This window comes from Tiliqua scincoides, chromosome 3, assembly GCF_035046505.1.
Source record: "Tiliqua scincoides isolate rTilSci1 chromosome 3, rTilSci1.hap2, whole genome shotgun sequence".
Taxonomy (NCBI): domain Eukaryota; kingdom Metazoa; phylum Chordata; class Lepidosauria; order Squamata; family Scincidae; genus Tiliqua; species Tiliqua scincoides.
In genome coordinates this window covers 154,643,939-154,671,694 of record NC_089823.1, presented here as the reverse complement: position 1 = coordinate 154,671,694, position 27,756 = coordinate 154,643,939, and the positions used below count along the sequence as shown (strand labels likewise).

The 27,756-nt window shown below is 45.4% G+C and overlaps 1 protein-coding gene across 1 annotated transcript in view; it reads left to right on the top strand.

The window, feature by feature from the left end:
* The first annotated feature begins 633 nt into the window (after positions 1-633).
* SPOCK2 (SPARC (osteonectin), cwcv and kazal like domains proteoglycan 2) overlaps positions 634-27,756 on the top strand; it is a 70,078-nt gene continuing 42,955 nt past the window's right edge. The window contains exon 1 of the mRNA XM_066621593.1: positions 634-816. Coding sequence (XP_066477690.1) covers positions 634-816 — 183 coding nt within the window. The remainder of the gene's footprint in view (positions 817-27,756) is intronic.

The following is a 27,756-nucleotide window of genomic DNA, read 5'->3' as shown; positions in this document are numbered from 1 at the left end:
TAAATAAATGAACAAAAAATAAATATATACAATATTACTTCTTTCTAGGTCTCCTTTTTAAAAATTCTGGTAAACCTAGGTGGGTTCCAAAGGAGTGTCATTTTTTAAAAAGTGGGTCCCGGCGCTAAAAAGTTTGGGAACCACTGCTCTCTCCTGTTTTGCTCGTCCTCTGGGATCAACAGCTTATGGCCTGAAAATCTGCAGCAGGCTGTAGAGGAAAAGAAAACAATTCCCCCAATTCTTTTTTTTTTTTTTTAAACTGTGCCCCCAGAGAGTCCCTCCACCTGGAGGACCCAGAGGGCGTGGGCAAATGAGGCAGGAGCCCAGGCGCTGGGTGCAGCCCCCACCTTTCCTCTCCCCTCCCCCCCCCGTCTTCTTGGGGTGGGTTTCTTTTTAACAGGTACGATGATGTCAAACGTGATGCTGCCGCCGCCTCTCCAGCGCCCGCAGGCAGCCTGTGGTTGGCGCAGACTCCGTCAGCCTCCCGGTGCTCCCCGCGCTGCGTTTGAGAGGAGCGCATCTCCGAATCAGGTCACATTTCAGCGGGGCGCCAGCCAGCCAGCCAGCCAGCCATCGCTCGCCGAGCCAGGAGATCGGAGTCCGTCGCCTGCCCGCTGCGAGCACCCCCAGATCATGAGAGCCCCGGGCTGCGGTCTGGCGCTGGTGCCGCTGCTGCTGGCCCTCGCCTTGGCGGAGGGGGACGGCAAGGGGGCCAAGGAAGGCGAGAGCCCCGGCAATTTTATGGAGGACGAGCAATGGCTGTCGTCCATCTCCCAGTACAGCGGCAAGATCAAGCACTGGAACCGCTTCCGAGACGTGAGTGGAGCCCCTCCGTTCTCAGCACAGTCCTAAGAATCAAGAGATCCTCCCCCCCCACCCCCGGTTAGCGGCAGCTCCAACCCTAGAGTAGGGGAGGGGACTGGGGCTGCAATCCTCTCCACACTTTCTTGGGAGTAAGCCCCATTGACTGTAATGCATAGGCTTGGACTGCCAGGCTACAATCCTAGCCACACTTTCCCAGGAGTAAGCCCCATTGACTATAATGGGACTTACTTCTGAGTAGACATGCATAGGCTTGGACTGCCAGGCTCCAATTCTATCCACACTTTCCTGGGAGTAAGCAGCATTGACTATAATGGAACTTACTTCTGAGCGGACATGCACAGATTGGACTGCCAGGCTGCAGTCCTATCCATCCATACCTGGGAGTAAGCCCCAATGACTACAATGGGACTTACTTCTGAGTAGACATGCATAGACTTGGGCAGCCAGGCTCCAATCCTATCCACACTTTCCTGGGAGTAAGCCCCATTGACTATAATGAGACTTACTTCTGAGTAGACATGCCTAGGATTGGGCTCTGGGGAGGCTCTTGCAGTGCGTTGCACCATAGAAGCAAGTGCAGGAGAGGCAGGGCTGCGGGGGGAGGTGCAGAGAGCTCTCGGTATGAGCATCGCTGCTTTGGAGGATGGAGATGCAGCAGGGCGCGCAAGGGGGGGGGAGCCGGGGTGCCGCGGATCTTGCAGCAGTCCGTGCAGGTGGGAGGGGATGGCGCCCCCCATTGCAGGTCTGAAGTTGCTGGAGAGAGGCAGGCAGGCTGGCTGGGTGGGTCGCAGCCTGCGCAGGTGGTGGTGGGGGGGTTGCGGGATCGGCGTCTCCTGGACGGCATCCGAGCATCCCAGACTGGCCGCAGCAGCGCTGGCCTCGGTGGGGCTTCGTTCTCTCTCCCCGAGTTGACAAAGGTGGACCTGGAGGAGGAGAGCTCTCCTGGAGAGCCCCACCGTAGCCCCTGAGCAGGCGGGGCCGCCATCCGTCCCCCTGTGCCAGTTCGTGTGGGGCTGGACCCCCCTGCCTGGCTGAGCTGGGCTGACAGCCGTCAAGCCCCTTGGCTCAGCCCGCCGGACCCCCCCTTGCCATCTCCGAGGAGCCCTGGGGTCAGTCCCGGGTCCGCGTGTGAGGACTGTGCAGGCTGTTCCCCCTCCCCGGTCGGTGCGCCCCCCCTTGGACCTAGATGGCAGCCCTGCCCCTGCGCGCTTCTCCCGGTCCGGAAAGGGGGAGGGGGGCGGAATAGCTGTACCGGGCTGCGTGCAGGATCGGGGCCCCCAAGGCTCTTCCTTGGGACTTAGCCCCCCCCCCCACCAGGGCCCAAGGAGGACCCCGGGGTCGGCCACATCCCTTGGCCCCCGGATCATGGCAGGTGCGCGCCTGGCTCCCTCCCCTGCCAGCCTAGGGTGGAGGCTGCCCGTCTCCCAGGGCTGCTGCTGAGGCTACGCAGTGCCCTTGCCCGCAGCAATCGGGACGGGGCGGAGGAGACCCCTCGCCAGGCCCAGGAGCAGCGCCTCTGGCCTGGGCAGAGAATCCGGAGCACCAGATGCAGGCTGCGGTCCCCTTTTCGAGTTGGGTAGGAAGGGGGAGCAGCCTGGCTCGCCTTCCTGCGGGGCCTCACCGGGGCAGCAGTACCTGCAGAGCCTCCTTGGGACGCACTCTGCAGCTGCCCTGAGAGTCAGACCCTCGGCCCATCCAGCTCAGAAGCGCCCACCCGGACTGGCTGCAAGCCTGTGCACACTTTCCTGGGAGTAAGCCCCACTGGACACAATGAGATGTACGCCTGAGTAGACTTGCATAGGATTGCCCTGTAAGCCTGGGCTGGGCTGCGGGAGAAGCCCCTCCTCTTCCACCCAGCTCTGGACTTGCCCTAAACACTTCCTCTTTTTAAAGGCACAGAAGTCTTGTCCTGTTTTGTATTTGGATGCCCTCCAAGAGGGACACTCTCTGACTCCAACTCCTTCTCTCCCCAAATCCCTGCTTATTCCAAGCCGGCTGTGGTTGCAAAGTAAAAAGTCTTCTGCACATGTTCAGAGGCTTGCTTCTTCCAAGGCCAGTTGTGTTGAACTCTCAGCTACGAAAGGTGCCATAGATTAAGCTGTGCAAGTGAGTGCATTCAAATGGAGAGCATTAAATGCCCAGGCTGTGTCTGGCACCTTGAATTCTCTGGCTCATATAGACCAGTGCTAGAATAACACTGGCAGTAACCTGATCTTATGTGTGTTTACTGAGAAGCAGACCTCTGTGTTCAGTGGGGTTTACTCACAGGTAAATGTACATACTGTAGGGGCAAAGCCTTGGTCTTGCTGGTGCTTTGGCACAACTGACTTTACACAGCTACCTCTAAAATAATAGAAAGGGCTTTTTCTTCTGAAAACTGCTTTCGAGACCATGGCCAGAAAAGGGCGAAGCATTTTGCAGCAGATGAATTATTCTTCCCCCTCCCACTTTTAATCTAAAAGAAGGATATGAAAAACAAGAAAAAAATGGGAGTATTTGTATATTGCTTTCAGAGTGTGCACTGCAGAGTGTCTTGGTGGAATCTTTTCAACAATCCTGTAAGATTAGTATATATTATCCCCATATTGCAGGTGGGAAACTGAGGCTAAGAAGGAGTGGCTGGTTTAAGGCCACCTGAGGAGTAGTTCAAGGCAAAGGCAAGATTCAAACCAGGGAAGTCCTCTGTTGCAGCTCCCATCTCTTAGCCAGAACAATAAAGAGAAAGGAGAAAAGGGTTCACGTTTATTTTCTTTCATGTTTCTCCTAGTTGATGAGTTTATGTCAAAACCTCTCTCTCTCCTCGCCCTGTTTAATTTAATCTCTTTTTCATTTTCTCCCTGATCCTGGGTACATTTCCTTCCAGTGGGAGCTTTTCTATAATACAGCAATGAAGCAAAGAACACGTGAAACAGGTGGATGGCTAGGGTGGGTTAAAAAAAATAACAATGGAAAGGCAGAAATCTTTCTTTATTGAAGGCCCCTGGGTTTATTTAAGTGGTACAATACAAGATAATGCAATGCAGATTAACCCCCCAAAACATGTTTGAAGCCCCTGATTGTATTTGCAATGCTGTCATAAAATGATGTAGACACTCTCTCTCTCTCTCTCTCCTGCCTCATGGGTAGAATGGGAATTCTAAGCCATATTGCCAATTTTGAGTGTAGAATCGGGGTGGTAGTTATTTCAGATTAATTGTTCCCAAGGAAAAGGAGAGGAGCCTGTGTAGTCACATGTTTTTGAACAGAGCTCTGACATCTGGTTTAGTACAGAATTGAAAACTTGTCATTGAGGCTAGAGAGACTTCTGGTCAGTTCATCTGATGGAAGGGGAGGCTTGGAAGCAGCTATAGTTTCACCTAATGGCTGCATGATCAGTAGGAAAAGCAATTTGATTAAGCAATAAAACTCAGAAAGTCTGGCTTTTACCCTCTTGACATAACTAGAAGAGCCACTTAGTTCTTCCAACCACTGCTCTGAAAGATTTACTAGGAAGGGCATTAAATAAAGGCTCGGAGGCACACATCCCCCCTCCCCCCTCCACTGCTGCCTGTATACTGCAATCTGAGCAGATTGACTCAGGCCAGGAACAATGCATTTGCAAAGGATTATAAATGGCTTTCCAGCCGGCTTGTCCTTTGAGTAAATAATGAAGAGCCGGCCCCCCATTCCGTGTGCCTATGTGCATACGTGTGTGTGCTCATGCGCACGCCCGCACATGCACCACACACTCCCTAGGACACCAGAACTCTGGGTCACCTAGTGGAATAAGCTGGCAGCAAATTCAAGGCAGACAAAAGCAAGTAAATCTTCACACAATACGCACTTAACGTATGCACTTTGCTGCCCCAAGATGCGGCAGTGAACACTACTGGCCTCGATGACTTGAAAGGGGAGCAGACAAATAATTCATAGAGGGCAATTCTAGCTGTATTAGCCACATCAGCTAAATGGATTGGGATCTCTGTATATGAAAGCACAATATCTGATGCTAAAGGACAAGGGGGGGGGTTGTAAATCAACTTTAAAATCAACTTTAATCAAAATCAACTTTACGTTTCTTCATTAGAAGGTTTTCTTCTCTGCCACTTATTGCTACTTCAAAACATTATATTTCATGTAAATATGTAGCTCATTTCATCCCAGACTTTCAGAGTGGATGTGAAGCAGAACCACACCTGGCTGTGGCCCCCTGGTGCATGTATGCCCAGTGAAAGAGGCATGTTGCAGTGTTGCTTTATTTGTGATGGCAAAGATTCTAAACTGGTTGTATGTGAAGCTGCTGGAAGGTGCAAAAGACTCTCAATGGTCCTTTTAAATAGAAACTGGCAGAAAAATGAGATGGGCATAAAAAATAATTTGGGGAAACTCTGATGCTTAATATGGAATACAGCAGGATGGATATGAATGAGAGGGAATCGAGAGCTGCTGATGACTCTCTTGTTGGCTCACAGCAACTAGACCACTAATTCCCAAACTGTATGCTGAGGGAACTGCTAATGTGAGCAACAAATTATTTAAAGGCTGCCGTGAGCTCCAAAGATCCATCCATAATAAAGGGACTGTCAGGCACATGTTGTGCACTTAGAAGTTTCCAGATTTGATTTCTGGCATTTCCAGGGAGAACTGGGAAAGGCTGTTTCTTGAAACCCTGGAAAGTTGCTGCCAGTCAGTCTGGATCTAACAGACATAGATGGTCTGGCTCCCTATAAAGCAACTTCCTATGAGGGTGCCCTCTATGTTTCTGCATTATGTGTTGCTCTGGCTCACCCTCCTTTCAATTGCTGTTTGCTGGGAGCAGGTTATTCTGCTACAGCTTTGCACTGGATGGAATTGAATGATCTAATTGCTCTCCATGCAGAGACCGGCAGGCTTGCATACTCTCAAAGAAGGCTGCCTGTTGCATCTCTGCATGCATTTGCTGCCTTGGGCTGGCTGCCTTCCCATCCAGAGGCATGTTCAGAATGGTGACATATGCAGAGACACAGGGGGAGGTAATTTTAACTGTTTCACACTTTCTACTAAAACTTTTTGGGTGTATAAATGATGTTTGCCTCTTCATTAAGCGGCCTCAGTCTTGCCTATTAGATGTTTTAGGAAATGCTACATGAGATGGGCAGACAGTTTAGAATCTGCACTATTCATTAGTCTAGAGCAGGGGTATCCAAACATTTTGGCAGGAGGACCACATAATCTCTCTGACACTGTGTCGGGGGGCCAGGAAAGAAAGAATTAATTTACAATTTAAAATTTGAATAAATTTACATAAATGAATATATTACAGAGGGAACTTATACGAATGAATGAAGCTCTTGGAATAGCTCAGGGCTTATAAAAGGCCTTGCACAAAGCAAGGCCAGCCTTTCCTTCACTACCACTGCTGCATCACAGACATGAAACAGCAAGTAGTGGAGGGAGCCCTTGTCCCACAGCTCAGATGAGATGAGACAAACAGTTGTCCTCATGCTGAGAGCAGTTGCATTGGGTCAGCTCGGGCTCCAGAAAGTCTCCGGAGGGCCAGAGGCTCATTGGAGACTGGGGGCTCCCCGAGGGCCTGATTGGGAGCCTCCAAGGGCTGCGAGTGGCCCCTGGGCTGGGGTTTGGGCACCCCTGGTCTAGAGCAACCATTTTAACCACTGGTGTGCCTCGTGTGGTCTGCAGGTGTGCCACGGGAGTTTGGGGAATGATTATTTGTTAGTTGGGCCACTGGGGAATTTGAGCCCCTGTTGTCAGTGTGGTATGCCTTGACAATGGTCCAAAAACAGATGGTGTGCCTTGAACATTTTAGTGCCGTGTGCCATGAGATGAAAAAGGTTGAAAATCACTGGTCTAAAGGTAAAAAGTCGGGTCGAGGTGGTAGATCTAACAGGTTTACTGTTGTTATTGTTGTTATTATTATTATTTCTCTTTGGTTTCCCCTCATGTGCAACATTGGAAGGAAGTGCAGTGGCCTTCCCTAGTTGCATATGTGTGATGCAACAATGACTCTCAACACTATCACATCTTCAGACATATGGAAAATGGATCATTGACTTTATTTTGAAAGAAACACTGTTGCAAGGCTTGTTCACATTCCCATATGACAATTATCCTGAGGCAACCAAAAATATTGATTGATTGCATCTCTCTCTCTCTCTCTCTCTCTCTCTCTCTCTCTCACACACACACACACACACACACACACACACACACACACACACACACCAGTCCTATAGAGATGCATAGCTGAAGTGGAGCATAGAGAAAAACCAGGCCATACTGGTGGCATGTCTGCTACCTGTCCGTAGCTGTCCCCATTGTTGGAAGTACTGAATATTAAGCAAATAGATTTGCAGAGGCCTACACTGTTTCTGAAGACTGAAATTAATTGTGGTTTTCTTAGAATCCCCTGCTGATGAGTCACCCTTAGCTATGCCCCTTCTCTTCAAGTTTCTGTACTGAGCACTAGGCAAGGCCTTTTCAGCTCCCCCCACTTCTTTGTGAGTACCACTTTCTCCAGAATTAGCTGCTCTGTGTGGAAGTGGGTAGCTCACTGCATGTCAATTTTGCCGTGAGAGATGGGCCTCTTCAGTTGCTCCTGTCTCCCAGTTGTTCCTCCTCAAGATGCCCTACTTCCTCAACCTGCCCTCTTTTGAAGGGTCCAGTCCACCTCGCAGCCTCAGCTTACTGCAGGTGCACTGCTGCCCTAGCCAGTAGTGTAGCCAGAGGGGTGTGGAGCAGTACATCAGATGCTGCACATCAGACACTGCAACACACCATGTAAGTAGCCCCTCTTATTTGCTGTTGGAGTCATTCCGGGCATAGACGGCAATGCGCAGGCTGCATGTTGCCGTCGATGTCCAGAATGGCTCCGACAGCGAGTGGAAGGGACTGCTTACATGGTGCATTGTGGGGCCTTACGTTCTCGCCATGGCTGCACCCCTCTGTGTACAGTACTGGTCTAGCCTCCTCCACTTCCTATGGGGTTGGGCCAGGCAGAGGAGTACATGTGACACTTTGCACATATGCAGAACACCTTACATAGCCAAGTACCACTTGCTGTACTATGAAGGCCCACCAGTACCACTGGTTGAAAAGCACTGACATGACTCTACAGCAGGAGTGTCATTCTGAAATGGGTCACAGGGCCGGATTCTTAACCCAGCAGATGCCAGGGAAACACAATTTAACCTAAATTTTTTTAAAAAATCGGTTCACGATCACCAACTTCACTATCATTGCTGTTCTGTTGGAGCCGATGAAACAGCTTTGTACAATTGCTCCATTGAGCCCCATGCTATTTATCCTGCCTGACAGCGAGTGTCAAAGAGTCTCAGGCAGAGATTCATCTTAGCCCTGCCTAAGGACCTCTTTAGCTTGAGACACCATGCATTGAACTAGGGCCTTCGGCTTGCAAAGCTGGGCTCTGCCACTGAGCTACAGTCCCTGCACTTCTCTCTTATGCGTGTCACAATTTACAATCTCCAGCTTCTGATTTAGACAAAGTAGGCTGGAGCTGTGGCATATAATGAGAGCCACTGCTTGTGCATCAGCTCCTTTGCCTTTAAAAGCCAGAGAAGCAGCTCTGAAGAAGGGTCAGTCATTTGTGTAGAGCTGGGGTGTCAAACTTGTTTCATACAGAGGGCCAAATAGCATTCATGATGGCTGCTGAGGGCCAGAAGTGATGTCATTAGGCAGGAAGTGATATCATTAAACAGGTCATAACCATAAATAAGCACTTTTTCTCACATTGGAACTCATTAGCTGCAAGTGACAGAAGAGAAAATACACAAATCTGGATCATATTTCAAGATATGGAAGACCCCAATTTTCATGTGGGCTGCCCTTTCAATAGTAACACCTCAGCACTGCTCAGCAGCTGAGAGCCTGAGGGCCAGATAAAAAGCTTCTGTGGGCCACATCTGGCCCTCGGGCCTTATGTTTGACACCCCTGGTGTAGGGTGTGCTGGGATCCACATGGGGGACTTCCTGGTGAGGCCTTTAGGCCTTCAGCTATGTGTATCATTCTCAGGGTGGAATTAATAAGGACTTGTTCAGACCGGCACTTTCCCACATTCTAGTTTTGCTACTTCTTCTGTTTCTTTGTTTCTCACATGCACATGAGTCAAAACTAGGAGGTTGTGGAGAGTGCGCGCTGCCCTGAGTGATGCACATGGGGAGATGACACCACTTTAAAATCTTGGTATTCTTGAATAATACCATCATATATCATTTGATGTGTAATTTCATGCAGAATGCAGTGAAACAAACCACATTGAAATGCCTCTATTCTATCAAAAGTTATAGCAAAAAAACAAAAACCAGCAGGGTGGGCCAAATATATGCTTACTTGTTCTGGGACTTTTCTGCACTTTCCCAGCATTCAAACTGAAAAGTTCTCTTCCACAAGCCATCTATCAATTGAAGTTATGGAAAGCAAATATATGTCACAGGGATTTTCATTCATTCATTCATTCATTCATTCATTCATTCATTCATGTTTTTGTACTATTAGAAATATAGGATGGTGTACTCCATGTTATGGAGAGTTCTGTGGGATGTTCCCATTACACCTCTATGAATGCCATGTTCACATAACATTATTGTATAATAAATCTCAGAACTGATGTGCTTGAAGAAATTTCTGTTTAAAGGAGGGCTGATGCATTTCTGACATTTGTATCAGGGCAGCAGCTGAATAAGTTTACTGAGCTATTTTGCAGATCATTTTGTCTCTGAAGTAACATAAACTGCATTTATTTATTGTTCGTTTTTCTCCACTTAATTTATTCCCCATCGGTTTTAATTTTGAAAGCTGTAACTAATGTGTTAGCCTTCTACCTCCCAAGAACATGATTTAGAAAATAGGTGTAAAGGTGCGTATAGTCAACTGTACAAATAAAATATTTCTAAGATAAAAATTAACACTCTCTTACTTGTTGACTTCAGTTATAATAATAGATAATGATTTATCCAAGACCTCTCATGTAAGATCTTGAATCTGAATTCAAAATTTCCAAGGTCCAAGTTTAGAATGTCACCTGCAACATGCTAGTTCACATTATGGACTAAATCACTCTTCTGGTTTGTTCTTGCTTGTTTGTTGACAATTACACATTTTCTTATCCTACTCCTTCATAAGGGGAGATATTTGAAAGACTTCTAGATTAAATTACTATATCTGTATATCCTGTTTGACCATGATTTCCAGTTATCCTACCAAATCATGTCATGGTGTTATGTGTAACATAACATCATGGGGTCAATTGTAACATCATGTCATGATGTTATCATGTCATGGGTCATGGTGTTATGCAAGCACCTGAATTGTGCCTTGCAAATGGCCTCTCCCCCTCCCCATCCTGGTCAGCAAGAGGAAATGGAGGCATCTCTTCTCACCAACCAGAATGGCTCAGAAGGGGAGGGGCCGCTTGCAAGGCGCAGTTCAGGTGCCTGCAAAACTTAGTGCTATGACCCCTCCAGCTGCACTATTGCCATGGTCTAAAATGCATGCACATTCAGCAGGGGCATTTTGAAGTTCCCGTTGCAGCTTCCGTGTGCTGTTGAAGAGACAAGCAACTTAAAACTTTAACTGAAAAGGTATGTTGGCTTTTCAGCATAAGGCAAAAACCTCCCAATTACACACCCCACTGTTTTTTCCTTTGTTCTCAGGGACAACCTGCTAGTGCTCCAGGAAGGGAACACTAGTGCTTCTTGGACTTCTACAGTTTAAGAACCATTGTCTTAAGAGACACTCAAGACCCACAGCAGTTGGGAGGCCATGTTCATGTTTCAGAGTTTACTTTTTCTTCCCCACACTGCATTTAGTATTTACACCTGTTAGCAGACTATCATTTTGCAATAAACACCCACACTATGACAAAGCCTGCCTATGCAACAGAGCACCATCCCTTTCTGAAATATCAGTCCAGACAGCCAGCAGGCTAAAGCTCAAGCATGCCTTCATGAATATGGATTGGCGCTCTCACTGAGCTGCTGAGGGTGGGCTGTAATTCTCTCTGTTAAATAAACCAATTAGTTTAATAGATAAAGGGTGAGGATAAAAGAGAGGGATGGGGAGTTCCCCTGTTTAATGCTTCCCACTGGGGGCCTATTATGAGCAACACATAATGCAGAATTAGCAAATCCTGTTGGTTAATATAACAGGATCCTCTGTGAAGGGTTTCTGACGTTTTACAAGAGTCTTTGTTGGGGCTGTGCAGAGCAGGACAGGGTTCCTTTAAAAGCTGTGTCAAAGCAGGAATTTTAGCAGGTACAGCTTGTGATGGAAGAGGCATAAAAGTGGCGCTTGCGCACATTCCTTCTTCCATATGCCTATTAATGGAGTACAGACCATTCTTTGCACCTGATCACTGGGCTTTGTTGCCATGAGCAAAGACAAACTACGCTAGATGTGTCCACAGTGCCTTGCTCCTGTTAACCCAAACTATGCAGAAAGCAAATACAGTCAAGCATTCCTCACTCCCTCCCTAATGTGAAGGGGTCTTGTAACACTCCATCCATGGACACTCGGCCAGGCATGTGCCTTGAAAGTATCTTGATGGCTCTTAGCTGAATGTTCTTCAGGAGGGGAACTTCTGCACAGACATGTGAAATTATCTGGGAGTTCTAGTCTGCTGTGTATTCCAGAGAGAAGAAAAATTACTTAACTTATCCATTTCCCCCTTACGGGAGGGAGGGAAGGATGGATTGAGTCACAGCCCAATTCTATCCACACTTTCCTGGGAGTAAGCCCCATTGACTGTAATGGGACTTACTTCTGAGTAGACATGCATAGGATTGGGATTAGACTATTTGCACATTTAACCCATTACTGCCTGCTGTTTCAGGGCCGAATCCTATCCATCTTTCTAGCACTAATGCAGCCGTGTGCTGTATCCTGTGGTGGGGGGACAGTCACAGAGGCCTCCTCAAGGGAAGGGAATGTGTGTTCCCTTATCTCAGGGCTGCATTGCAGCTGTACCAGTGTTGGAAAATTGGATAGGATTGGGCTCTCAAGTAGCAATGGCTGTTGGGGGTTTCATCTCAAGCCTTTGAATTAAAACATGTTCTTGACCACTGAACACTCCATGAAGCTTGCTGCAGTTACTTCTGCTACTTTTAGTATTTTTATTTATTTCACATTTTTACACCACCCTTTCTTCAAGGAGCTCCCGGTGGTATACATTGTTCCTTCCCTTCTTTTCTTTCTTCACAACAACCCTGTGAGGTGGCTAAGTTTGAGAGAGTGAGAGAGAGAGAGACAGAGAGAGTGACTAGCCTAAGGTCACCCATGAAGCTTCATGGCTGAGAGGGGATTTGAATCTGGGTGTTCTAGTTCAGAAGTCTCCAAACTGGAAGTTGCTATGCCCCCAAAAAGCCCTCTCTGTCTTGAGTGATACTTACCGTTCTGCCATGGTGCTGCATTTTTATCAAGCTGTACTGGACATAGAGATGTAGAACAGTAAGTACCACTCATGGTGGGGAGAGCTTTTTCCAAACCCTGGATCTGGCCCATGGGCCAGGGTTTGGAGAGCCCTGTTCTAGGTCAAAGTCCAGCTGTCAAACCACTACACCATCCTGGCTCTCTTTTAGTATACCAGTAGTGTTTGTTTGTTTGTTTAACACATATCTTGCCTTTCCCCTGTATTACAAAGGTGGTTTATGCTTCTTCTTTAGGGCGTTCTGATATTTCATCATAAATATGGACTTCATTATTGTTAATCATCTTGTGCTGCATTTGTGGTAAGGTGGGATAGAAACCCAATACATGAACTGTTCTCTATTAAGATAAGCTGTATCTTGCAGTTTAAACATTTTGCAACGTGGTGTCATGGAGTTATCATTGCCTGTAATATGCTCATTTGTGTGTATGTGTTTTGATCTCTTATCAAACTGGTTTTTCAGGTTATAAAAGCTATATCACAGAAAAACTTAAACTAAGGTGTGTGTGTGTTGATGTGACCATCTTGGAGCCTATTGGAAACAGCCTGTGAAGAATAGCATACTTACTCTCCCCTGAGCCTGGAGATGTTTTAGAATTTGAACTCTTTTTAAAAGAGGTTTAGTACATGAGAAGATGGATGTTCATTTTCATATAAGTTCATGCAGTCATTCAAAAGAAAAAAGATGGAGTGGGGCTACTTTTCTCAGCAGTGCCCTGCCATTCAAGAAATTTATGCTAAAAGAAGTTCTTGGTGAATGAAATTGACTAGACCAGAAGGGGTTCACTGGCTGGTCTAAACAATTTCACCACTCAGTTAATTTGCATAGGACATAACTGTAATGGAGAATTAGGAAAATGGAGCAGACTTTCTCCTCTGCAACAAGGCTTCTCTCCTGTTCTCCATTACATTAGTCCAGTTCTCAAACTGTTCATATAGGTTTAGGGCTGTATTGCAGCAGTCGTGAGAGGAAAGTTGCCTCCAGCTAAATAATCATTTGTACATGTGTGACTATTTTTGTAATAAAGCATATTATAATATAATATAAAGCATATGGGCCTGTTTTCATCTGTTAAATGTTGGCCCTACTGCTATGTGTGAGTTGGACTGTTTTCATTTTTCTTCTAGCAAATATTTTCAGGGCTCTGTAACTTTTACAGTGCGTTTGTGCCTCCCAGTTGACAAGGGGAAAAGACATTAAATGATGCTCCAGTATACTTGCATGTGTATGTCTTAACTATGATTTTTTTAAAATGGCTGCTTGGGCTGTTTGATGTGGTGGCTGTCTATAAGGATAGAACCGTCTGTGCATTTCTTTAACATGTGTGGAGGCTCTTTGAACCCAAGGGAGATTTTGTGCAACTTTCTGTGTGTATTTCTGCCCTTCTTAATGATCTGTCAGCAGCAGACTAAAATCACACTGCAATGTAAAAGGGCCTGAAGGAGGCCCAGAAGCTCTTGCAGTAATGTGGGATTAATAAAGCAAGTCTTTTGGAACACACTTCTGTGTGGAGAAGAATACTGTGCTCAGTGAGTCACAATTAGCTGTGTCACTGAGAGCCATTTGTGTGGCTTGAAAAAAATCCCATCTCAACTGACTGGTGCACTGTGCGCTTGTCCTCTGCAGTGCAGGATGTGAACGAGAAGCAGGCAAGAAGCTATGCAAGGAGCACAGGCGAGAAATTCAGCTGTGCCAAATCCTTCTCGCAGCTCTCCCTCCACCTGCACCCTGCTAAACACAACCTCTATTGTTCCTGCACTTGCTTGGAGAAACATTTTCTCCATTTTTGTTATGTTTGATATCATGCCATTCTCACTCCTTTCGGAGAGCCCCTCCCTTGGTTTAGTCTTGCTTTTCAAAGCTGCCCATTTTGCGCCAGAAAGCCACATCTTCATCAGCTTGTCAGTTGCAGCACTGTCAATAATTGGGATCCAGGAATAGACTGCATTGTTTGCAGTGGAACTAAAACTCTGATTCACTGGCTGCAATCAGCTTTCTCCCAGATTTGTCCTGAAGGATTTCCAGACTCTAAATTGGCTTGGACTGAGATCCTGAAAGCACTTAACACTGACCTACTAGTATGGGTCATCTTCTATCTCATTGACTTGCATTGACAGGGAAGGGCACCAGGACACAGGTTGTGTCTATTGTCTAGTGCAGGGGTGCCCAAACCCCAGCCCTGGGACCACATGCAGCCCTTGAGGCTTCTCAGTGCAGCCCTCAGGGAGCCCCCAGTCTCCAATGAGCCTCTGGCCCTCCTGAGATTTGTTGGAGCCCGCACTGGCCCAATGCAACTGCTCTCAGTGTGAGGGCGACTGTTTGACCTCTCGCATGAGCTGTGGGATGAGGGCTCCCTCCACTGCTTGCTGTTTCATGTCTGTGATGTGGCAGAGGCAGCAAAGGAAAGGCCAGCCTTGCTTTGCGCAAGGCCTTTTATAGGCCTTGAGCTATTCCAAGACCTTCATCCATTCATAGAAGTTCATCTTTAATATATTCATTTATGTAAACTTTATTTATTTATTTTATTATTTAAAATTTATTCAAATTTTAAATGTAAATTAATTCTTTTTTTTTCCCCAGCCCCCAACACAGTGTCAGAGATATGATGTGGCCCTCCATACAAAAACTTTGGACACCCCTTGTCTAGTGTGTTCCCTGAAGCATTTGGTGGTCCACTGTGAGATACAGGAAGCTGGACTAGATGGGCTTTTGGCCTGATCCAGTGGGACTCTTCTCATGTTCTTATGACTTCAGTAGGGTTAAATCTGTTGGAGTATGGGGCTTGCGGGTTGTTCCCTGGGCACTGGATGCCAAGGAGATCAGGGTCCTAAACCTTTTAACAGATGTGTAAAAGATAGAATTGTAGCAGGTGCAAGTTTGGTCCCTGCTAAACTGTACCATAAGAATTCTATTGTTTTCATAACCATTATACAATATACAGGTCTTCTGGTCACCTTTGCACCAGTCACCTGTCATCAGAAATGTAGTTATTGCTATCCCAGGTTCAAAGCCTTCAGGAAGAAATCTCAACCTGGTATGGCTTCTTAGTGCTTCCCTTCCACCAAACCCCATCTATGCATGGTGCCTTCCCTGCTTCCTCCCTCCGTGTAAAAAGTCCTGGAATGTAGGACTTGCCTTCACCTGGGATTGAAAGTTCATTAGAGAGAGGCGTTTCAATAACCAGGGTTAGGAGAGATCTGGGGTTCAGACACTCTTGGAGTCTCCTGACTTGGACTTTATGTGTGGCAAGGGAAAGAGGAGAAAGTGAGCAAATTTGGAGGTTGCTTCTGATGGAGAGGGGAGCAACAGGCCCCTATCGCAGGATGGCACTGCCAGCAAAATGTTGGTAGCTTTTGCACTTAAACTGTTACAATTCCAAATCTATTGGTAAGGCCTAGTGAGTCTGTTCTTTGTCAAGGTGAGAAGATCTCCTTCCAACTCCCTTCTTTGGTGAAGAGATCTATGTATATGCACCAATCTAGCCACAGACACAGTGTTTTGCCTGTGGCCATTCTGTGTCTTTCTTTTCCTTAAGGCCACAGTTTGGTAATACCAAGCAAAATGGTTAGTAGCACCAACCAACAGGACACAAAGTTATGAGCAGCAATAACTTTGCATCATTTTGATTGCTCATCTTGAAGGTATTGCTGGACTGTGGCTATTGGAATTTTTTTTCCCTAATGGACTAACGTAACTACTGCAATTATTGTGTTTATTTTTCTTCTTTGACCCCCTGAGGCATGAATTTGCTGAGCTGATATCAGGAGAACATTGCCATCACTCCTGGTGACATGTGCACTCTGATAGTGATGCTGTCTGAATCACATCATTTGTTGTGTTTGAAATCCCTGCAGCCCTGGCTGATAATGCTTATAGGAGCTGCAAGGTAGCATTCATTATTTTGCCCAAACCAAATACCATGGATATTCCATGTCAAGCCAAACATCAGAAAATCCAGAAAGATAAGGTGGTTTCTGTCTGTGATGGTGGTGGTTGTTTTTCATTCAAATGTTGCGTGAATTTAGATTCTTCTGAGAGAGTTGGGGGGCATGTTTTTTTCCCCAGAACAAGCACAAATTAACTGGCTTGACTGTGGCAAAAAGGATAATTCCACTATATTGAAGAAACAAGCGCATCATTTCGAAGACCCAGAAGGCTGAACACCACTTAGCACAGTATGACTTCATTCGGAGAACTGTGTTTTAGTGCTTGGCACTACAGTTTGAGAAAGAAGCTGGCTAGCTGAAAGGATTTAGAGTGGGGCTTTTTGAGTGTGATCAGCACTCTTGCAGGGAGATCGTATTGCAGTCAGTGGTATGTGTGGAGTAACATTGCTTGATTTGTCTCGCATTCTCCAGCCTGCCTCCATCTTGGCTGTGAATTTCCATCACCTCCTCCAGGTTGGCTTAGAACAAGAGATTCTGAAGTGCCAGGCTGGGTGGTTGTGTTGCTTCTCTATATTGTAATGCATTGAGGGATAGGGTAGTAATGATGATGAAACCTCTAGCAGTGATTGACTGAGTTGCCCTAATGTCACAGGGAGCGGGGTGGGCAGGAGGATATCTGGCTGTTATTTGCTGAGCGAGAAAGGAGCAGAGCAGGCAGAAAGGCCTAGGAAAGAAGAAACAGGAACCCAGGAATGAAGGAGATGGGAAGCTGAGAAGGCACCTTGCCAAGGGAAATAGTGGGTGATGGAGCCCTCCATAGAGATGAGGGAGAGAAAGTCAAAGAAAGGAGTCAGAGGGTAAGGAACATAGGCAGAGAGGAGAGCTGCACTTGCCCTGAGGTGAGAAATGCTGGTTTACCTACTGATCTGAAATGAGTAGTTGACTGAAGTTGTGTCATATTCTTGCATTGCTGCAGATCCCAACCTCATAATCATGTACTGTTAGACTAGAGACCTCATGCAGTACTAACCTGCTGCTCCTATTCAAAATGACTCTGCTCTAAACTTCCTTTGTCCCGTTTACTGAGGTCTCTGCCAGGTTACCACTCTGCTACTCTGATGAGGTTCATTGGAGAGTGAATGGGGAAGTTTGGAGAGCCAGTTCTGTTTTAGAAAAGCAATTCAATGATGAAATAAGCTGGCCGGGATCTTTTGTTCCTGGAGGCTTTCTGGGGAGACATTGGAAGATATCGGTGCTTTGGGGGGTATTACTCCCTGTTGTGGAGTAATAACACTTAGAGAATGTTTTCTGAGCATGTGAAGAGCTTCACATGTTTTACCTTGATGATGTCTTTATAACAACCCTGTACGGTGAGTAATTTTATGATCCCTATATTGCAGCGGAGGCTGGAAAGCTTGTAGAAGACCACCAAGGTGGCACTGAGGTAAGCTTTGAATCAGAGAAGTCCTGATTTACAGCTCAGTCTCTTAGCCACTCTGCAACATGCAGCTCTTTTAGGAAGATGCCATGCTATGTTATTCACTGGGTTCCATCTGATTGCAGGCTCTACCTGTTAGGATTGCTACCTAGAGACATCTGAAAATTTTAGAAATCGCTCAGTATGCAGCTGCACCAAGGAGTAGTACTCACTTTATAGCATGCAGGCAAGCTAGGGAATAAAACTGCACTAAGACTGCAATCCTATGCACACATACCTGAAAGTCAGTTCCATTGAACATAGTGGGGCTTATGCACAGGATTGTACCATAAGTTGATCTAGAGAATTGGGAGACAGGTAGAAAATGAAGCTCCTTCCCTTCTAGGAAGGGCTAGAGAAGCTTGGTTTTGGGGGTCTGTTGTTCATTTGGGTGGTGGGAAGTGAAATGAAGACATAGTTGAGGCTTTTAAAACTATGATTAGTGTTCTTTCCTCCCCACTGTCCCAGTTCCACAACTCTGACAGTGCAGCCCTATTGTCCATTTTGGCTAACTGAAGAGTCTTAGAGCACAATCCTATATATGCCTACTCAGAAGTAAGTCCCATTGAGTTCAAAGGGATTTACTCCCAGATAAGTGTGTATAGGATTGCAGCCTTAGGCTCCCAGCTAAGGATCCAGCAGCACACACAGCTTAGGACATGCTGCCTGCATTATTTGTTTATTGCTCCATTTTCACCCACCTTCTACTGACTAGTCTTTAGGTGGCCAACAAAGACTATAAAAACATAGACACAATTCACAATAAAACCAAAACATTGCATGTTACATTGGCACTAGTGAGTCTCCCACTGACATAATGGGACCATCAGATTGCTCTGCCTGTCACCCAGTGGAATCAGTTTGTATGTTTAGGGCAGATCCAAGGAACTGCTTTGAGCAAATCATAATTAGCTGATGGAACTCACCATCACAAGATGTGACAATGGCCTCTGACTTTGGATGACATTCAAAAGGCAATTCATGGAAGACAGGGGAGGGACTTGCCTTGGCTAAGGCAACAGCTGCCTGCACTTGACCTCTTCTGTGCTGAAGTTTCCCCTGTTTTGTGCCAGGAAGAAGGAAGCTGAAGAGGAACTGAACTGTAGCAGAAGCTCCCTTCGCATCAGATACATTGTGAAGTCCCTCAGTTTGGTGTCAGCTGGTGGCTGAAAGGAGAAATGTCAGCAGAAATGAGTGTCTGTTTCTCCCCACTGAGGAATCCGGGTTTCTCAGATATTTCTGGTCTTGCAAATGCAATTTAACCAACCTAACAAAAAAGCCTGGGTCCTGCTGCCAGGCTTCTAAATGGAAAATTCTGAATTTTTTATACATCATTCCCAGCTTCCTCACATACAAATAAAGAGGGTGTGCCCTATATTTTGGAAGCCAGCATGGTTCATGTGCTGAATTCGGAACAGGAAGCTGAAGTTCCAATCCATACACACCCATGAAACTTACTGAGTGACCTTGGGCTGGTTGCTATCTTTTAGCCTGACCAACCTTCCCACAGTTGTGAGAATGAAAAAGTGTGGAAGGAGCTGTGCACATTGCCCTGAGTTCCTTAGAGGGCAGGGAGTACAAACATGCGGGAAATAAAATTAAGAGACCAGAATGGTCCCATAGCAGCTGGAGCAGTTGGTCTGAAGCTGTTGCAAGACTGAATCACCTTTCCTTTGCTCCATACCTCTCACTGAACTGTGGCCATTTGGGGGTGCATGACATCATACGCAGAGCCACACCCCATTGTGAGGGCTTAGCCATTAGGAATGGGGGATAAGCAGTAGCTAAATTTGTATTTATTTAGGTAAGCAGATGTAGCATATTGGCCAACTGTGAATCAGAATTTCTCCGGTTAGAATCTCACCTTGCTAGGTGGTCTTGGGCAAGCTGTACCTTCTCAGCCTCAGCTGCAGTATGAGAATGACAGTGTTCACCTGACAAGTTTGTTGTCAGGAGAGATGAGATGCTTTCAACAGTTTCAAAAATGCCTGTTTTTCCTCCAAGGAGCTCAGGGTGGCATACATTGTTCCTTCCCTCCTCATTTTATCTTCACAACCACCCTGTGAGGTAGTTTAGGGGGAAGTGAGTGGATTGGCAGGCCCAGGGATGCCTCGTTCACTTCATAGTTAAGATTTGAGGACCTGATGACTAGAAAGCAGGATATCTATCGATCAAATGAATGAATGAATGAATGAATGAATGAATGAATGAATTACTGGAGTAGGGGGGTGAAATCAATGGTCTTTCCTCATAACAATCAGCCTGGCCCTATGCATGCTTACCTGGAGGTAAGCCCATTGAATTCAATAGGCTTATCCCAAGTAAGCATACATAGGATGATAGCCGTGAGAAATAGCTATTGTTAAGCTACCAAGTTGAAGTTGTGCTCACATGCAGCTATATTGATATTTGATGTTACCTATCAAGCAGATGATCAACTGAACATTCCTTAATGAGTTGACAGCCCAAACACTTGTGTTCTTAAATCATGTCTTCACTTTCTGTTGAGATTAATCTATTTTTTGTTAGACCTCAAGTTTTAGGAGAGGCAGGGTCTAAAGAATTGATCTTGTTAATAGGAAGTGTTATTTGAAGTTGCTGAAAGGCCTGTCCCTGTTGATTGCCACACTCCAGCAGACCGTGTTTCTTTAGAGACATTAGTCATGTATCTCAGCTTGAGCTGAGCCACAAGAAAACAGCCTCTCCTTGCTCATGGGGCTGCTCATAACCCCTTCTGGCCTTCAAATCTAATTAGCACTATGTTACTCCCCTTTGCCTAATCATTCACAATGATGCAAAGACCAGACCTACATCTGAGCTCCTTGACCATCTTTTTGCCATTTCCATAATTCAATATAACCCAGTTTGTTGCCTTTATTAACCTTTCTTCAGTTAGTCTCTTCAGCTGCATCTGTTTGCCTGTTTCTAAGCTTGTATCTGTTGAGAACATCTTGAACTATACGACCCAGAGACAGGGAATGGAGGACTAGAGGATGATGGGGTAATTTTGCACTATGCAGGATTTTTTAGTAAGAAGTCAACTACACTTTGGGCTAAAGATAAGAACAGATATTTTTAAGTGTTGAAGGTGGCTTGAGAAAGATAACTGTTTCTGAGGTGAGTAGTCAATCCCACTTTTCCAGCACAATCCTATATATGCCTACTCAGAAGTAAGTTCCACTGTGCTCAATGGAACTTACTCCCAGGAAAGTGTACATAGGATTGCAGCCTCACTGACTAGTTAAGTGGTTTGGTAGGTTTTCCTATTGTTTCAAAAACCTTCCAAACTCATATAATCAGAGGAGAAAATGATGTCAAAGAGAGTGTGTGTGCACTCATGGTCAAGTCTCTTAAAATTATCGTATGCCTTAGGTAAATGTGTTATGAAGCTAGAATATCAGCAAGAGAATGTTCAGCACTAGGAACTTTTTAGCTGTCTTTGGCCCAAATCCTAACCAACTTTCCAGCGCTGGTATAGTGGTGCCAATGGGACGTCTGCTGCATCCTGCAGTTGGGTGGCACTCACTCCCTCCTCAAAGTAAGGGAATGTTTTTTACCTTACCTTGGAGCTGCATTCCCCTTATGTCGGTGCTGGAAAGTGGGTTAGGATTGCCCCCTTCTACATTTTTCAAAGACCGGGATGGAAATTGGGGCTTGGACATGGTGAGCTCCTGAAGGAGCAGGGATGTGAGGGGAGGTTCTGTTGCTTCCTGTCTTGGTTGGGGCCTCAGCTGAAGGATTTGATGATTGGTTTTGCAGGAGTCAACACATGACAAGCAGTTACAACACGTGCTTGATTCAGAGTTACACAGAAGAAGTCAGCGGTCATGTTGATGTGACTTAATCAGAATCTATCCATTTCTGCTCTTTTACTTTCTCTAGAGTTCTTTTTTTGCACTCTCTTCTCTTGCACAACTCTTGTTCTGCTCAACCACTACAGCTACTGCTGCCGCCCTTCTGTCTCCTTGTGTTACTGCTACCATGTGACCCTCTTTCCTGCCTTTTTCATCCTGTGTCTATCTCAAATGCCTGTCTTGACCTGGCATCACTAACAGAGCCATGTGTAGCCTCCCTAATTCAGATTTCTGTAATGTAGAAGATTGCTACTGACACTGAGCTGTATGTGTGTGCTTTTTCTGTCTCTTTAGTCCTGGAGTTTCAGAGTCTTTTTAGACAGAAAAACAAATGCAGTGTTCATGCTGTTTTCATAGCACTTCCCTGTGTTTAAAACATGTGCAGTGCAATGAAAGTTGCATGCCTGGCTGATTTTCTCTTTCTAACTTGGAAGCCAAAGCAGCCAGCCACAAGGTGACCCTGTGAAGCTGCACATGGGATCTCTCTGGTTCCCTTCTAGCTTTAAAATCATAAGCTAGAAGGGAGAATGAAAAAGCCAAGCGTACAGCCATGACTGCACAGCCCTGTGTAAACACAGCAGAGTTCAAGAAATTGAACACGTATTTCATCCCCATAGCATGGGGAATGCGTGTGTTTGCTTGGATATTAGTTTGACTTGCCATAGGCATGAGATGGTGCTTATATTGTACATTTGTTTGCTTTACTTCTGTTTGGAGCCCCTGGAAATATCATCATACCTTACTTTGCTTGGTGCTATAGCATAATGGGCAGCATGTGTGCTGAATTTCTTGCAAGCCAAGCTAACGAGAGAATGAGGAATAGAAGGAATGGGATAGATCCTACTTTCAGAGAAGAGCCAAAGATCAGCACACATGTGTGCATCCTCTCTGGCCAAAGGTCATGCAAAAGCTTGACACCACATTAAAAGAAACCCTGAAATGAGTTCTGATTTTGTGCATTTACAGCAAGGCTTCATGTCTGTCAAAGCAAAAGCCTTCCAAAGGAAAAAAAACATTGAAATGCAAGTGAATGAGGTAATGGTTTAAAAAGAACAACTGAACAAAGAAACCTGTCTGAGATATTTGCTGTTAGGCCTCATGTGAACAGCCGTTTCCCGACTAATCAAAATGCTGATGGTAGATCACTGGTGGGTATCTATTGTCAGGAAGTTATACATGCCTGAAACTGCAGTGTAAATGATAGTTATCAATTAAGAACACAGTACAACCATTTCAGATAGCAGTGTTGTCTGGATTGTAAACTACAGACCTGGCTTATAGCCAGCAAATCTCACTGGGGAAGGAACTGTCAAGAATTTGTCAACAATGCAGCTCATAACTAGAGTGGGGAGAGCTTTTCCCAGAAAGATGAGATCGATGGAAAAATAAAGAACATACACAGGAATGTTCTTCTCAGATCAAAGGGGTATCTAGCCCAGCATCCAGTTTCCAACAGTGGTCAGTCAGATGCATTCAGGAAACCCACAAGTTGAGCTTGACCACAGCTGTCCTCTTGCATGGTCTGTTCCCTGCATCCAGTATTCAAAGATGTGCTAAATATGGAGGTACTTGTCACTGCTAATATCGTCTATGAATTCATCTATGAGTTCATATGGCCCTGGCAAGATTGTCATAGTGATTGCTGCTTACCTGAAATGTATTCGGTTACTGGGATGTTGCACAGATGCGTAACCATAGATCACGATGAATGTGATTGCCCCCACCTATTGACTACTAAGCAGGTTGCTAAACTAATATTGTGGGATATGTGAGTGTGATCTAATCTTCTGGAGAGCTTGTATCCATATTGCAGATATTGTAACAGCAGCAAAAACTCATTCCCCCTTTTCGTCTCTACTCTAGAACCAGATTTGGATCTATGGGGATAAACGTGGAAGAGGGGGAATGCATTAACATATGAAGGTCATATATTACTTTGGTGAACAAAAAAAAATAAAACGTATTACATTAGCAGTAAGCTTTGCTGCTCAATGAAATGTAATAGATTTTTAAAAATCCCTATGATTTAAGGCACGGTTTAGAGCAACGTGGTGTGTCAGAGTAGCTGATTCTGTTTGGAGTTTGGGGCATTTTGCAGTGTAAGGCCTATATAAGCCACTTGAGGTCCTTTTCAAGAACGTGCGGGCTCTAGTTTGAATAAACCCATAGGCACTCAATTGTCATTTTTTAAAGGCAAGTTTCTTTAAAAAAAAAAAGGGGGAGACATTTTTGCAAGTATGATGGGCTGAAATGGTATAGTAGAAACAATGAAGCAAGTAAAAACAGTGGCTTTTTTCTATGGTCTGACTACTTGAGGACACATTGATTAGAGCAAATATATTTTGGAAATTGATTGAAAGGGAAAAACCCAAAAATTTTTGAACCGTTACAGAAAACGAAAAGCAACAACAGACATTAAAATAGCAAATACTATGCATCCAGACCTTTAAATGCAATTATATGAACAAAAATTAAAATTAAAATTCAGAATTTAGAGCAGATTCCCTTAGAAATAATTTCAGTCCTTGTTTGTGCTGTAGAGGCTTGATCTTTGTGTTGTTGAAATAAGCTGGAGGAATTCTGAAGATAAGCTAAATATACCAATTTCAATTATGCACAAGTCTGTGAATCTCCAAAGCTGTCATCTGATAAATATTTCTTGGAATAGGTCATGTTTAGATTTGCTTAGATTTTAATGACTCACTACATATCAGCCCCGTTAATTGTCTGCTGGCTAAAAGGTGAACACTGCTAGTTAAACAAGCAAGGAGGAGGAAGAGGAGGGTGGTGATGTTGATAACAAAAGGAATGCAACCCTGATTGGCAGAGTCTGACTTTGTTACTAACTGTTCAACCCCATGTGTGCTTACCTTCTGCCTGCATGGTTAACCTGTTCTTGTGAAGGATGGAAACTGACAAGGATCCTGATATCGTTAGTTTCAATCCTTGCTCACTCAGAAGAAAGACTAAAATAGGTGGAGAGCATCTAGTCTTGGTTCCATGGCACTAGTGCAGGATTGCCCAAACTCCGGCCCGTGGGCCATTTACAGCCCCTGGGGACCCCCAGTCTGGCCCCCGGGGAGCCCCTGGTCTCCAACGAGCCTCCGGCCCACTGGAGACTTGCAGGAGCTCTTGCTGGCCCGACACGCTGCTCTTGCCATCAGGGACAGGCTGCCCTGCCCAGACTTCATGGGAGAGCTCTGCAGAAGCCCAGCCCATCCGCAACACTCTTAGGGAGGCTGCAGCTGAGTCCAGGCATTGGATGGGGGTGAGAAGTCCTGTGCCTGATTGTCCTGCTTGAGTTTGGCTTGGAAGGGGCGAGGGATGGGCGAGGAGGAGGGAGTGAGAAAGTGTGGGTCTGGGTGTGCTGCTTGAGTGTGCCTTGGGGTCAGGGCGGGCACTGCATGGTTGGAGAAATCGTGGGATGTTTGAATGCTGCTGGAGAGCATGTCTACTCAGCAGTAAGTCCCATAGAGTCAGTGGGGCTTACTCCCAGGAAAGTGTGGGTTGATTGGGCTGTGAGTGCTTGGTGTTGGGGGCAGGCGCTGCAGGGGAGAAGTTGCAGGATGTCTGAATGAGGAGGAAGCAGGCTGCTTTTTCTTGTTAGGGTTGCTGGCAGAGAAGGAGGAAGATGGGGGTTCCTTTGTGAATGGGCATACACGAAGCTCTCTGCCTGCTTGTTTGTTTGGTGCTTGATGCTGGCTGGGGGAGGGATGGAGAGCCCAATCCTATGCCTGTTTACTCAGAAGTAAGTTCCATTATAGTCAATGGAGCTTACTCCTAGGAAAGTGTGGATAGGATTTCCGCCTAAGCTCCCTTCTCTGTGTGAATGAGGAGAAACAAACTCCTGCCCTGAGGTGCCCACCAGCTCCCTGACTGATTGTGTTCCTTTGCTGCTGCTTATTGCCAGGATTGGGGGGGGGGGGAGAGAGAGAGTAAAAACATGCTCCTGCAGGGAGGGGGAGGGATCCCAGGCTTGCTCTTCTTAAGTTTGTTTTGTACATTGCCCTGGGAACAGGTGTGTTAGGTGTGTCAGGAGTTATTTTAACACCCCCCCTTTCTGTATCTCATGTGTATTATAAATAAACTCAGTAAAACCCATCCATTCATAAATGCTCTATTGCTAATGTATTCAATTATGCAAAATTTATGTAAATTTATTCAAATTTGAAACGTAAATTTCCCCGGCCCTTGACACAGTGTCAGAGAGATGATGTGGCCCTCCTGCCAAAATGTTTGGACAACCCGGCACGAGTAAAGTAATCCGTATCAAACAGTCAAATGGACTAGGATTCTGCTATGACCTGGTGTAGCAGAAACCAGTTCAATGGAAGGCAAATCCTACAAGTACTTATTTACCCAACAGGGACAGATAAAGGCTGGAGCCTCACTAAACTGCAAAATATTTAAAGGGGCAGTGCCGTGGCTTGGAGCCATGCACAGTGTCATAATTGAATGGCCTCAGTGTGTCTACTTTCACCTTCTTCGATGAGGCCCTTTAGAAGGCCAGTCAGCCCCATTTGGTTGGTTGGTTGTCTGGTCTAGGCTGCTCTTTCCTTAATGGGGAAGTCTGCATGGCAACTGCTAGAGTCATAATCAGGTAGCTCTTTTTTTGCAATAAAAAGTGGGACCTCAATATCCACTGATTTGACTCACCACTGATACTGAGGTTCACCTTTAAATGTCTTGTAACAAGGGGGAGAAAAGCACCAAAATCTAATTTCCTGCCTTTGCGCTGTTAAATAATTATAATTTCATTCCATTAGATTCCATTATTCACCCCATCTAGTGACTGAATGCAGTATATTATCTATATACCAATGCATTCTGGGGCAACAATAGATTAAGAAACTTGGAAGTGAATCTTTAAAGTTGTTTTTCACCTGATTTGGTATCCACTGGTTTGTTTTTTTTAATCAACTGGAGGTTCTGGAACAGAACCGCAGTGGATAACACAACACAACCTGTAACAATTCGGGGGAATTGCTGCAGGAAATACCTGCATAGATGAATATAAATAAAATAGATGAATAGCTGCAGAAAAATGGCCTTTGGAAAATGTGTTACTCTCCCCCTCCTTGTGGACTGTGGTCATCTGGATTGGGGGGGTCCCCTGAAACTGTTTTATTATCTTGAAAGAAGACATGCATCCTTTTAAAGCATGCTTTTTAAAATGCATGTTGGAGAACATCTGATTTGATCCTTGCTCTTCTTCTTTTTCAGAGAGATTTGTAAGAAGTGTGTCATTGTCCCCACCCCGTCAAATGGATTTGGGGATTAGGTGATCTCATGCGCAATGATTTCAACTTGAGGTTATTGCTAGAGAGATCTTTCCTGGAGGGCATTGGGAGGGGGGGTCAACACAGTGACTCGCTAAAGTTTCTGACCAAGTACAGTAATTCTATAGCCCCTCAGGATTGTGCTGTTAGGATTGTGCTATTAAGGTTAAGGAGGCATCATCTTTTAATCTTATATTTGTTCTTCATTGCTTATAAAAGCTTTTTTTTTTTACCTAATCAATTTACAGGCAGCTTACAACATCCTTATCCCATGTAATCTTCACAACAGTCCTGTGAGGTTGGTTTGATTGAGAGATAAGGACATGGCAAAAGCCCCTTAGTTGAACTGCATGGTTAAGAATGGAATCCGTGCCTCCCATATTCCAACACACACCCCAACAAAGGGCGGAAACATGATGACTTGGAGCTGCCATAGTTTTATGGGGTCATAGGGAATATCTATGATATGAAGGTGGAACAAGTCATTGAACTGGTGTGGGCCTGTGTCCACCAGACTAGCATTCAATACATGAGAATATTGATTTTGAAGTGTAAATTGCTGCAATTAAAAGCCTAGGAATTCTTTTTTTCCCCTGCAGGGGATTAATTGGACAGTAATAGCGTTATCAGAACTTGATTAAGGGTCAGAGCATAAAGCAAAGCATCTCAGTAGCGATAGTAAATATTCCCTGGCTGCTTTGACACAAGTGGTCTGAAGGGCAGGTGCAGTATGTCCCCACTTGGTGTGTGCAGTTCATTAGACTGTCCTGTGTACATGCTCATCCATATCTTGAAGGAAATCTTGGTCACCCAATCAGGGCTGCTCTGGACATACGACAGCCTTAGATTATGTAACTCATGGCACTCCAAAATGGCATGTCCCAATGAATGCTGAACCATTGGGCCATTCTGCTCATGTGTTTTGGATCTGTGAGTGTGTTCTCTGCAAGTTGGATACACTGTAAAATTTGCACAAATGTGGGGTTCAGACCTAGTGCAGATGCAATCTCTGT